Raw genomic sequence first — 12,773 nt, forward strand, 5'->3', positions numbered from 1 at the left:
TGTCTTTGTCTCCGTCTTTATTCTGGCCTCTGCAGCCATGGACGGCCTTTCTGACAGCAACTGTAGGTGACCGCTGTGCCTTTACATGTACGTACAATATCTTTGTCAATATAAAGTTCTGCATCACAGTCATTCTAGAGATCACTGTCATCTTATCGGCACTCGTACCCACACAGGATTTATTTGAATCAGTATCAAGAGGAAACATGTTGGGTCAGAGGTGAGACCCTGCAGGTCAATCAATGTTTGTACAATTACACTTTTAATCACACATTTTTTCAAGAGAATGCAAATCTAACTTTTCCCCTTGTTTTAAGAAGTGGCTGGATGATATGGTTATGGAGGAGATTAGGTATTCATAAAATACATTTGTGGTCCTTTTATTGATAATGTCATAAAAGCAAATATACTCCACTTCGACTAAATAGTGTATGCTGAGTGATGCCCCCTCTTGAGTGTAGCTTAATGTGTTTATTTGAAATGCACCATTCAAGTTGTCTTTTAACCCTTTCAGGCAATTCAGGCCGACGTCTCTGTCAAAAATAAAAGTTACGTTTTGCATTTCTTCTCGAATATCTGGTTTGTTTTGTTTTTTTCCTCATCACTCTTTGTGAATAATACTTTTTTTCTGTTTATGCTCGAATGAATGAAAAATAATAAAAGCTGGATCAGCAGTTTGCTCTTAATTCTGATACTGCAAAAGCTGAAATAAACAGAAACACTTTATCGTGCAACTCACCCTCTGTTGGTCACTGTGGATTTCTTCAAGTGGACGTAGCTGACTGGGAAAATCCCCTGTGGACAGAAGAAGGAGCAGAGACGTTAGCAAGTGTGACAGGATGGTGTCTTTAATTCTCCCGCAATAGAAATGCATGGTTACGTTTGTGTTATTAACTAAATCGTCTTTTTTTTTTTTTATTCTACCGGTGTCACATCATATGTTGAAGGAAATGCACAATGTCTGCTTGACGTTCTCATCCATATGAAGGGGGGGAAAGGGATTCTGAGCCCACACACAGCAACGTGCAGGAGCCCCATTGTGGCTCGGCTTAGCCGGGGAAGGGCACGAGAGACCGAGCGATGCCAACTGCCACCCTTGCAGTTCATCTTTCTAATTCTAATCTCCCAGATGTAAGGAATTGGCCACGGTGAACACAACTAATTCTCCCAGCACAGAGAGAGTATGGGGGCGAATGGCTGTGGGCAGCAGAGAACATAACAAAATGGAGGGGTGTTAGCGAGAACTGTAAATAGCAGATGAGAGTAGAGAAGGACAGCATGTAGCCACTAACACCTACATTTACCAGGACTGGACAGATTTCTGCTTTCTTAAAAACCTTTCTGCAGCATCACATAACACTTCAGCTCCTGACATTTCAGTTTAAAGCAGAGTCCACATATAGAAGAGCAGAAATTACGTGCTGCTCTCATGCTTCTAATAATATATCTGGTATTTTTGCTACACCACTGTTTGTTCTGCGGATGGACGGACATGACATCTTCGCTCTCTCTCTTTGTACCGTGACTCTGCAGACTGCTCTGCCACAGGTTCTAATTGATGACACCTATCATATACATTCCATACTGAAAAAAATATGGGAGGAAAAGATTTGTCAGTCAGATTTAATAACCATTTACTGCAGTGCAGGTTATTGATCTCTTGTCAGGAGTGATGCTGTTGTGTTGTTCAGAGTTCTGCACCTACTGTATGTTCTCCTCCGACTGAGCATGATGCACAGGATCTATCACAGTGATACTGGATGAACAAACTCTGTGCTGAGACCTGAGACATTTACCGTGTATATCTTTATTGGATTTTATATTTTTATATCTGTAGTCTCTACTCTTGTACTGTTTTCACTTTTTTTTAAAAATCCACTTCTGCTGTACCATCATTTTACAGGCTATGTTAGTCTAATGCACAACTTTGTGCAGCTTCAGTTATTTATCTTTAAATCCATATTTATATTTGACTTCGATCCTCTGCATCGGTTACTTGAGTCTTTCAATCACCCTTATAATTAAAAGATTTGTATTGTCAATATCTCCATGAGCACAAGCTTCTTTACAGGGACAGCTTTGTAGTAGTTCTGGTGGCGAGACTTTCATCTCAGTGCAGTGAACTTATTATTGATTAATTATTACCTTTTATTATTCCTATGCTCTTGTGTTTGACTGTTGTGCTACTGGAGGCCTAAATTTCCCTTGGGATCAATAAAGTATCTATCTATCTATCTATCTATCTATCTATCTATCTATCCATCCATCCATCCATCCATCCATCCATCCATCCATCCATCCATCCATCTAGATTTAAGAAAACCAAGACTTCTCTATGCTTCAATCAAAAACATTACATCCTAATGTTCTTTATATATGTCCTGCAGCAGTCATTTAAATTTACATCTAAACTGCCATAAAAACCTTGTTTTGGTAAAATGACTGGTTTTCAAATTACTAATTGCACCATCTGCTGGCAGAAAAGAAAACAGAATTTGATCTCAAACTCTGCACAGGAGGGAAAACAGTGCAGTAGTAAATGATAAATGGACTGAATTTATATGGCTCTTTTCTGCTCTAAATGACCACTCAGAGCGCTTTACAGGTCACATTCAGCCATTCACACACACATTAAGTGCAGCACTTTTTCCATCACACTGCCAACACAGCCATCAGGGGCAATTTAGGGCTCAGTATCTTTCCCAAAGACACTTTCGTGCAGACTGGAGGAGCCACGGTTCAAACCACCGACCTTTTAGTTAGTGGATCACCCGCTCTACCTCCTGAGCCACAGCCACCCACGATACTAGTAATACTGCACATCTGTACAGTTTCATATTGCAATTTAAAAGACAATGATGGGGCCGTCATACCAAGGTGCGACGTACACTTTTTTTTCACTGTTGTAATCCTTTTTGGGGATGGCATTATATTTAGTGCCTCTGTACTATGAAGTCAGAATATCATGGTTAAAACGGTGCCTTTGTTAAAGCACCTCTGGAAATACAGGTCAGGAGATTTCTATTTTTGTCTGTTCAAAGCTCTGCTCAATAAGTTAATCGGTCATTAAGCTCTTTGTTGTCGAGACAGAGTTATTTCTGGGATGCACGTCTCTCACATCATATTATCATTCATAAAAATGCTGTGGTGTTTGATAAAAGCTTGAGATTCAGATTTCCATTTACAGATGTGCTGCTTTCACTGCATTTGACGAATGAGCTTATGTTAAACAAGGGGTGGCCAAATATTATTTTTGTATTTGTATTGTAGTATTTGTTAATAAGAGGTTTAGTCATGTTACATTTCATATCACAATAGTTTTTATCTTTGTCCCTCGTGCTTCAAATATAATCAGAATACAGAAACCTCTATGTAGCCAATATATGAATCAACACAGTGTAAACTCAGTATCTGTGTATATTGTTATAATTACCTTGATGGAAGGCTTCTTGGTGGAAAAGCCTCTGTACCAACCTAAAGGAAGATCAGAATACACATTAGTAAACATGCAGCCTCACAATAAAACACATTCTTGTATTCAGTATGGGACATTACACTATTTTGCTGTGGTACTTAGTTCTATGGTTTACAAATCAGCTTTAAACAAACACTACATTTTATTATCTGCTGTTCTAATATGGTTTTCTCACAATTTGTCTTACAACAAAATATGTGTATTTATTCATGTTTACCTGTTACATCACTAAGCTTAAACAAAAAGATTAAAATGATTTTGCCTGTATTTTTTAATCAGTACTATATTATCAGAGACTTTCCACTGAACAGCCTAAACAAAATGATTAAAGTGTGTTTGCCTCCCTTTTTGATTAGCACTATATTATGTAGTTCTTAGTTAATTAGGGAATTATTAGTTAATTACATTCCTGTAAAATACAGAGTTCAATTTTCACTTCTTAATGTAAAGGTCTAAAGGCACGTTCCATTAAACCTCGGTGCTCGGAATTTCTGACCCCCGAGTCGGAAGTTGCAACTGGAACGCCCCCTCAAATCGGAATTTCGACTTGGAAGGTCGGAAGAACCTCTTCACATGTGAACAGTAGTGAAGCTCTAGTTTTTACTGTTTATTAGCACTTCTGTCATTAAATGTGTCGTACACATGGTACTGTGCAATGTCTGTCTGTAGATGTTTTAATACACGTAATGCGTAATTATTAACTGGTTTTGCTAACAATGGCTAGCTGGCTAACGTAAACATTGTTCCTGTGCGCTATCAATTCGGGTTTTTTGGGTGTGACGTCATGTAGAGGGCCGAGCTCCGAGGTGTCACGGAACGTAGCATAACACATTTTTCAAAGCCCTCTCAAGTCTAGGAACAAATTGACTGAGAAAGACGCCTACGAAATCCTTTATTTACCAATTTGCTTTAAAAGTTGTCTAATTTAAATAATGACGCTAATAGGGCTAGAATATTGTTTATGCTTTAACTGAAGAATAAAGACTTTTCTTATGTTGTGCAAAAACCTGCATTTTCCCACTAGTGTTCACTTTAACAACCTGACATCTCCCTGATAACCTGCAGTTAAGACCTGTGATTATTTACAATCACAATAACTGTGCCATATAACATGTGTGCATTGCCATAAGAGATGTGACTGTCATTACCTTCGCTCTTCTCCAGAATCTGTACAGTTTCCCCAATCTCCAGGACCAGGGCCTGACATATTGAGGACCGGAAGTTGCAGATCACTGTGCGGAGAAGGAGGAAAGAGGGAAACAGATAAAGAGACAGCCGCGATGAAGAAATACTTGACCTCATTGTAGTTCTAACTCCTGACATCACAGATAACCATCTATGTTTGCAACGTGTGACCTGTGATCAAACGAGGTGCAGCCTCCACGCTGTCGTGTCTCCTCACAGAACGTGTTTTGGGGTTGAAGCAGGGCTGTTTTTGCCGCTTTTTTTTTAATAAGCTGTTTAATGCAAACATCTAAGCACAGTATCATGCGGGAACCACTGCTTAGTGAACTGTAAACAAGCTCCCACCCTGAAGTGGGAAGTCATTTTAATAGGCAATTAATTCTTAAGCGGCCTGATTTTTGCGTTAAGTTAATTGAACTGTCTCCCAAAGTAAAGCCCACACGGGCTGCTAAGTAGTGTGGCTTAACGCTGCCTTGTCATAGGCCGTTATTAGCGTAGACCCTCTTTGCCACCTGCTTTTGCAGCATCATGCAATCTTTGACCGTACACAGGAAAACATGTGACTCTCACCCTGACTAGGAACATGATCGGGGATAGATGCCACAGTAAAGGCCTTCGCAGCAGGATATCAAGATTCAAGATTCAAGGTCTTTATCGTCATCATACTCAGGTGGTACATACAATGGTGCAACCCCTGGAACCTCCTTTCTAATCAATGCAGCACTGCAGTTTGCTGCGTAATATACAGTGTGCAATCCTCAGTAAGGACAGATTTATCTAATAATGACGGGGCTCCACTGACTATTCTAAAAAACCTACAAATGGTGGCCCTTCAAGGAGGGTTTGGTGTGAATCATTATGCTAATGAACTAGCCAGGGGACCCAGTGAGGGGGAGGAAGAGAAGGAGGGGCTTGGGCTCGGCTCCGTTGCCTGTATGAGGGTAACGAGTGCTCAGTTCCTGTGCTCGGGTAACTATGGCAACAGATCATCTACAAACTGGAGGGCTTTTCTTCACTGTAACTGCTGCAGGGATCTAGGCGTTTTTAAAATGGCAAGCTTATGAATGCTGCGCGGCACTAGAGTTCAAGTCAAGCATATTTCAGTACATATTAGAGGGACAGACGGATAGTCTTAAAGAGCCGGCTTGTCACCTTTTCCAGTCGGCCTCTGGGACTTCTTCCTGCCAGGGCTAAGTATTTCCTATTTGAGAGACCTATTCTATAATGGCCTCTATTTCATTTGAATAGCAAAAACCCCGCACTGAAAACTCTTCAGTGGAGGCCACGTCGGAACAAGATGAGATTGTCATGTTCGCGAGGGATGGGCGCATCACACAGGCTCATATTTTCATAGTCCTCCCTCACAAAAACCTCCAGGCTGTGCAAACACTATTTCATTGTGCCTAAAAGCTGCAGAGCATTAGCATATCCTCAAAAACAAAACCGACGAAATTCACCTTTGGACTTCAACATGCTGAACGTAGGATGTTGGAAGGACTGACAGGACGGGCAGCGAGAAAAAATGCTGGCAAAAGCAAACGTTTCTACTCAGCAACGGATCAGATCCAGACTGTCCCTCCATTCAGCTGAAGTCTGCACGGTCATTATTGTGTAACCAGGTACTGGGAGGAATGTTTGCCTCTCTTTCTTTGAATTATGGGGTTTGAGCGTAGGAGGAGACTCCCACTGTTCCACACTTTCCCATTGGTCATAACTCAAACCCTCATATGCAGTCATATACTGAAAGCCTGTGAGTTACAAACTGATATTCACCCAGGTACAACGCTTTCTAATCAATCAATAATCAAAGGTTTGATGAGTCAGAGCTTTTGCATAAGTCATATAGTAATTCTTCTAAAAGCTACAAAAATGTTAAAGTGAGATTGCAACGTAAAGTAAAACAAGATGACTTTAAATGCTTTTAGATTTAATGAACTAAACAAACTCATAATAATAGGATGTTCATGATGTGTTATCCAGAAGCAAATATAATGTTAAACCTTTTCCTCTCCCTGTCCAGTTGTGTTCTTTTGATATTTACCAAAAAGCCTGAAAACGGTCTTTTAAGAATCCATTTTGTCTATGTTGGCGTGAAGTGAGAACACAGGACAAATAATAATCTTGGGTTATTTCATCCACAAAGTTACAATAAATAAGCCGTGATGTCACACTGGTCTTATATATGACTGAGAATCACAGGGGGAGAAATCCCAGTGTGAGTATCAAGCATCGCTGTTTAATACAAACAGACTCAGTGAATTGAGTAAAATAAGTTTAAATTATTTAGGCAGCCTGCGCGAGAATTATTATCGCTCTTTATTATGCCTTTGTTTTTCTAAATTCTCCCCCCCCCCCCCAGTTCAGCGTGGGAAAACATGCCTAATAAAACCAGAATAAAAATGGCATGTGACAGACATGTGTTTTATTTTCTTCTTCAATAAAAACGAGGTAAAAACGACTAGGTTCCATTGTTGATTAAATCCTGCAGTGTAGCGGTGTACAATGGGATTCGGTGTGAATGTGAAGATTACAGGTGTGTGAGGTAATTCAGAGCTCTCCAGGTTGTTGGAAGAAGAAGATGTAACACCACCAAGATCGTGTCCATGTTGAGAGGTTTGTCTTGTATCACATCAGCAAACTGTAATAATGTTTAGAGGTTCGAATATGTTCAAGTCCCATTTATTATGCATCTGCTCCAGTTTTAACTTCAGTCCAACATATTCAGGCCAGAAAAGATAATCTCACTCTGTTTATTCTGAGCGACCTTTAAGGTACTTCTTTGTGTCTGAACTTTGATCCGTTTCCCTTGTCGGCAGTTCACGTCCCTGTTTCGAGGGAAATTTGTTTTTTTCTCTAATAAAAATTTATTTTTTTCTTTTATACAATAGAGCAAGTGAAGCTCATAACTCAGTGTACACACTGACATGCTGTCACCTCTTGAAAAATGTTTACCTCTATATGTAATATCGTGAAGATTAAAACAGAACAAGCATTGCACATACAGGGAGTAAATGTACAATGACCCGCAGGGGAGGAACATGCTGCAGAGAAGGGACAGAGGTCATCAAATACCTGCTACTACAACAGCAAACACTGTTATAGATTCTAAATGTTCTGCTGTTTGTCTTTCTTCAAAAGCACAGGGTGCTAATTGCACCGCTGTGAGAACATTTTATTAAAAAGGACACTGTGCTCATCTCAACTGCAGCAATGAATGAACTTAATTTCTTGAGCTTTTCTTTAGTCCTTTTACTTCCAGTCTCAATCAAAACTGGTTCAGCTGAAGCTGAAGTGCTGACTGAAGGCTTCCTTAAACCTCTCCAGTAATGCATTATGAGCACAGAGACCATGGAGGTCCTGCTTCCCTGGCTTGAATATAGTCCTGTCCCAGATCTAGCAAACGTTCAAAATTACCCAACGGTCTTTGGGCTTCACCCTCTGAGTCATGGTGTTTAGCACGACTTGAATGCACACTCACTTACTGGGACACATTACTGCACGGAAGTCCTGCTAACCTCAGGAATTCTGCCACACAGGCGGGGGGGGGGGGGGGGGGGGGGGGGATATTTCACCATATCTGATCTCAAATCAGTGTCACAGAAGCCGAGGCATGCCCGACTGCAGTGCTCTGAGATGATGAACTTATCATGAAGCACTTTTTGGTTTTGTCAGTTAAGCCACAGAAAGCTACAGTCGTACACAGGTTCGTGATCCGGTGCCCATGGGTCTAAAAGGTGATCACCAAAATGAAACTGTGCAACTTCCATTTGGAGGTTTTCATGAAGGGTTAAAATCGTGTCCAAATTTATAGGGAAAAGCTACTTTAGGCAAAATTAATCTCTCTAATCCCGCTCTCAGCTGAACATTAGTTCCATCCTTTGTTCTGCTATGAACATACAGTGTTTGGTCCCTTTCAGATAATGGTGGCCTCGTCAGCACGACTATTTCATGTGGCGCTACAGAGCTATGAGGCCATGAGCCATCTGATTCATTTCACTCTGTCTCATGTGGGCAGGTACTGACTTATAGTCACAGCTCGGCCCAATTACAGTGTAAAGAAATACTGTGAGTGCTGCTGCTTGAATGAGAGAAATCCATCAGTGACTCATTTGCACATGAGTAAAAATACACGTCGAACTTATAGAAGCAAAATATTTAATGAAAACTGTGATGATGATCGTGAATATATATGAATATATAATGAATATGTGTCATATCTGTGCTCGAATGCTGTGTGATCTTCAATTTGCATTTAAATTGTTTCTTATTGTTTGTTTTTAGACTGTTTGTGATTTGTTGCATTACATTTTCCATGTCTAACTTGTAAAGCACCTTGTGACTGTGTTTTGAAATGTACTCATATCATGTATTATATATTTGATAATCTATTAGTCATTTATCAATCGAAATTCCAAATATCTACAATATATTTGCTTATACTTCATGGCACATTGACTATCAGCATCTGGATACTTTTACAGACTTATTATTAATTGGGGCACAAAACAAGTAATTATTAGTTAACAAAATAATCATCAGCACAACAGTACATGCGATGCCGGCCTTTGCTGCCACTCTACAAGTGATTTACGAACTAATATTATCATTATTTCCTGCATAAACACAACAAGGAACAAAATAATGAATAGGCAGCGATTCTAAGAAAGGCATTAACGTTTCATGAGGTGGTCTCCAACTGTTTCCTGTTTAGACGGAGCTCATTAAGATAACCCAGGAGGGGGAAAGGGAAAGAAAAAACAGAGAGGAAAGGCCCGGCTGGCTGATGACAGACCACAGCTCTGTTTCCTATCGGTGTTATGGTAACACTGGTGAGAGACAATTTACGGGCAATGACAAGAAGAATGATAAATGTGCAAAATGGTGCAACTAGAGTCACGGCTGAGGCAGGAGAAGCGATGATAACAGACATACGGGGATTAAACTTGGCAGAACAGCAGCGTGGGCTTCATCCACAATGATGCTGGGGAAATATTCAACATAAGGGTCGACCACACTAATTACATTTTTTTTTATGGGGGGTGGGGGGGGGGGGGACTTTTACAAGGTACAGTGTGTTCTGTGTGTAGGTTCACACACAGCGGCTCCTGCGTTTCAGCACCGCGGACAGCGCCAGGTCACTTCACACCGACTGATGCGGAGGCTGTGCCGAACTGTTGCTTCATCACACACACACACACACACACACACACACACACACACACACACACACACACACACACACACGCACGCACACTTACCGCTATGAGAGAGCCGCAGTGATTCTATGATGGATGCATAGATGAACCTCACAGCAGAAGTGGCGACATTAAATGTGATCATGACACATGTGAGGCCTCCAAACAAAGTGAGGCTGTGGGCGTGTGCATGTACATGTAGGTGTGTGTATGTGTGTGTGTGCGTGTTGTCATGTGCACGCCAGCACGAGTATACCCTGCAACTAACAAGCTGTATCTAGACATGACTCATTCCCCAGATGAAAACCTTCTAGTAGAATCCTACGCTATAGACTTTTTTTTATTTCTACTGTGGATCTCAGCAGTCAGATTATAATCATATATGACACATCTCCCTTGTGATTGGACTCTATGCAGTGCCCCCCCAATGAAATGCAAATATGATTGGACCTGGAACTGTTGATCTGTGTGCACGTTTCCCTCCTAATCAAAGGTCAAAGTGCACATATGCAGGGGGCGTGCACGGTGTGGCCCAGCCATTGCAGCAGTGCATGCAGCTCTCTGGTCCACAGGTACTGTTTCACTCCAGCCTACACCTGTTGGAGGTACGCAGTCACGACGCCCCCTCGTGGTTTTGAACACGAACGGCATTTTTACCCCCCCACCCCCCCCCACCCACCCACCTCCTTTTCTCTCCCACTCGCCGCCCCTCCACATATGAGAAGAAAAAAGGGCTCCAATGCTACACTGACGCATTCTTTTTAAACCACAAAAACTAACAGCACGAAGCCGAGGTGAAGCACCGCCTGCGCCCGTGTGGATGGGGTCTCGGAGGGTGGTGGGCTGGAGGCTGGAGGCTGGAGCCCATCAGCATCCCACGCAATCCCCCCCCCCCCCTCCCATACATCCACTGGCCCGCGTATATCAGCCATTATAAGTGTTTGCCATTGGGGTGTGATGGCCATAATAACAAAGGGGGGGGAGGAAAATCAGATGAGGAGATGTCGATGAAGAGGATGGAGCTGCTTCCTCACGCACGAGCTGCCATCCGAACGATTAAAGTCAATTATAAATAGAAAGCGAACGTCGCACATGAACAATAATGGCCCCAAGAGGAAGAGATATACTGACTCACCAACTCCGATCTTCTCCTCTTCTGTAGGTATCCACATATTTGGTTATTTCCCCTCCGGTAGATCGAGCCACATTATGTCGATATGGTGCTGATGCTGCTGCTGGAGAGAAAAAACACAGGAGGGCTGAAGGCTAGAGGCGATCCAGGCTGAACACACACACACACACTACATGTCTCTGTGTCCCGAGGAGTGTGTGTGTTAGTGAGGGAGGAAAAGGACAGAGAGTGAAGCCTCGATGTCTCCTCTGTGTTATGTCCCGGCGTGCGTCTCCAGTCTGATGCAGTCTCTGTGTCCACCTCATGCAACGCGCACAATTACGCACGCACGCATGCACGCACACGGTGAGCGGGTTTCTGCCCCCCCCCCCCCCTCCAAAAAAAAAAGACAAGAGGTGCTATTGGAGCTATCGGATATTATCTCTTCTTCCTCGGTTCTTATTTATTTCATTTCTTCGTTTTTCCCTCTTTACAATCTTTTTTTCTTTTCTTCCTCCACCTCCTCCTCCTCCTCCTCCTCAGCCGGTCGCGCGCAGCTCCAGCTGATCCACGGTATTTGGCCGCTCGTGCAGCGCGAGCGCGGCTCGATCCGCGGGTGATTAGTGGGTAATAGGTCGCGGTGCTGCTCCGCGATGTGAAGTGTCGAGCGGCTGCTGCAAGAAAACACGGAGGGAGCTGCAACACACCGAAAGATGCGCCATCTTCATGCTCGTCACATGACTCGTTTTGTCAACACTGATGTGTCAAACATTTGCAAATATATGCCTCCTGCTCCTCCTCCTCCTCTCTCTGCATCCATCACAAACACAACCTGCATTATTTCCCCTCTCCCTCTATAGGACGCTGGACCGTGGCTGCATGGTGAACAGGCCTTTTCTCTGATTCAGTGTGATGCTCTGGGAGCTGGTGGCCATGAAGTGTTTTACAGATGAGATCAGGTCCATGTGGGGGAAGCTCCTCCTGGTTGAGTCATTTCAAAGAAACAGACCCACTATACACCAGTGGTGCTTCGTCATAGTGCAGTCATGCCCCCCCACACACATCAGATGCAAACAGTTCCAATACAAGTCAATTTCCCCTTTGTACTTGATTGATAGGTCCAAGACCTCCAACAACACTTTGCTGTTTATGTTTTAATCCATATCAAGTGGTGAGTTACATCACAAGAACTGAATGTGTATAATATTTTGTTATTTGTTGGTTATATTTATAAATGTAACTTTTCCTGAAGGTCTAAATCAACTTTTGAAGTCATCACCCTGCTTGGAACAAAGTTCTTGAGAAGAATTTCGCATTTATTATACTTATTCATGTCTTGAAAGCCTAAATGTCACATTTCAATATACTGACTAAAGAAAATACTGTGTCTTAAAAACAGTTTCTTTTTATCGTAGACAATAAACTGGCTCCAGGATTCTATATCCATAATGTTCTTAGTGTTGTCAGTAGTAGATGCAGCCTTGAAATCAATTATATGCCACCTCTGACTTAGAGGAAACTGTTAAACCTTCAGCTTATTGGTTTAAACTAAAGTGAAATATTTAGTTGAGATTTGTGCACAAAGTAACATGTGGATTTACGGCACACTAGTTGATTATGAAGGGTGTTGTGCTGTTAAAATAGTCTGTGGGGTGATGATAAATATGACACACACCCTTTAGCTGTGAAGCTTTAAGCTTGTGGAGCCACAGGCTGCGGAAATCCACCAATAGGGTTCTGATTAGTCAGTGAAGCTGAATGGTATTAAACCTTATAGCACAGAACATACTCATCAAACAGTCTAATA

At 42.1% G+C, this 12,773-nt stretch overlaps 1 protein-coding gene across 6 annotated transcripts in view; it reads right to left on the reverse strand.

Moving 5' to 3' along the window:
- dock3 (dedicator of cytokinesis 3) overlaps positions 1-11,738 on the reverse strand; it is a 47,211-nt gene extending 35,473 nt beyond the window's left edge. For 2 of the 6 annotated variants that reach the window (XM_034590970.1, XM_034590969.1), the window contains exons 1-4: positions 10,991-11,738; positions 4,624-4,707; positions 3,434-3,474; positions 740-795 (exon numbers count right to left, since the gene is read on the reverse strand). In XM_034590970.1, coding sequence (XP_034446861.1) covers positions 740-795; positions 3,434-3,474; positions 4,624-4,707; positions 10,991-11,027 — 218 coding nt within the window. In that variant the 5' untranslated portion in view covers positions 11,028-11,738. The remainder of the gene's footprint in view (positions 1-739; positions 796-3,433; positions 3,475-4,623; positions 4,708-10,990) is intronic. The other 4 variants (XM_034590971.1, XM_034590968.1, XM_034590973.1 and 1 more) reach the window with 2 other exon arrangements.
- Between the last annotated feature and the right edge of the window lie 1,035 nt (positions 11,739-12,773).

The sequence above is a fragment of the Hippoglossus hippoglossus genome, chromosome 7 (genome assembly GCF_009819705.1).
Source record: "Hippoglossus hippoglossus isolate fHipHip1 chromosome 7, fHipHip1.pri, whole genome shotgun sequence".
In the NCBI taxonomy this organism is placed as follows: Eukaryota; Metazoa; Chordata; class Actinopteri; order Pleuronectiformes; family Pleuronectidae; genus Hippoglossus; species Hippoglossus hippoglossus.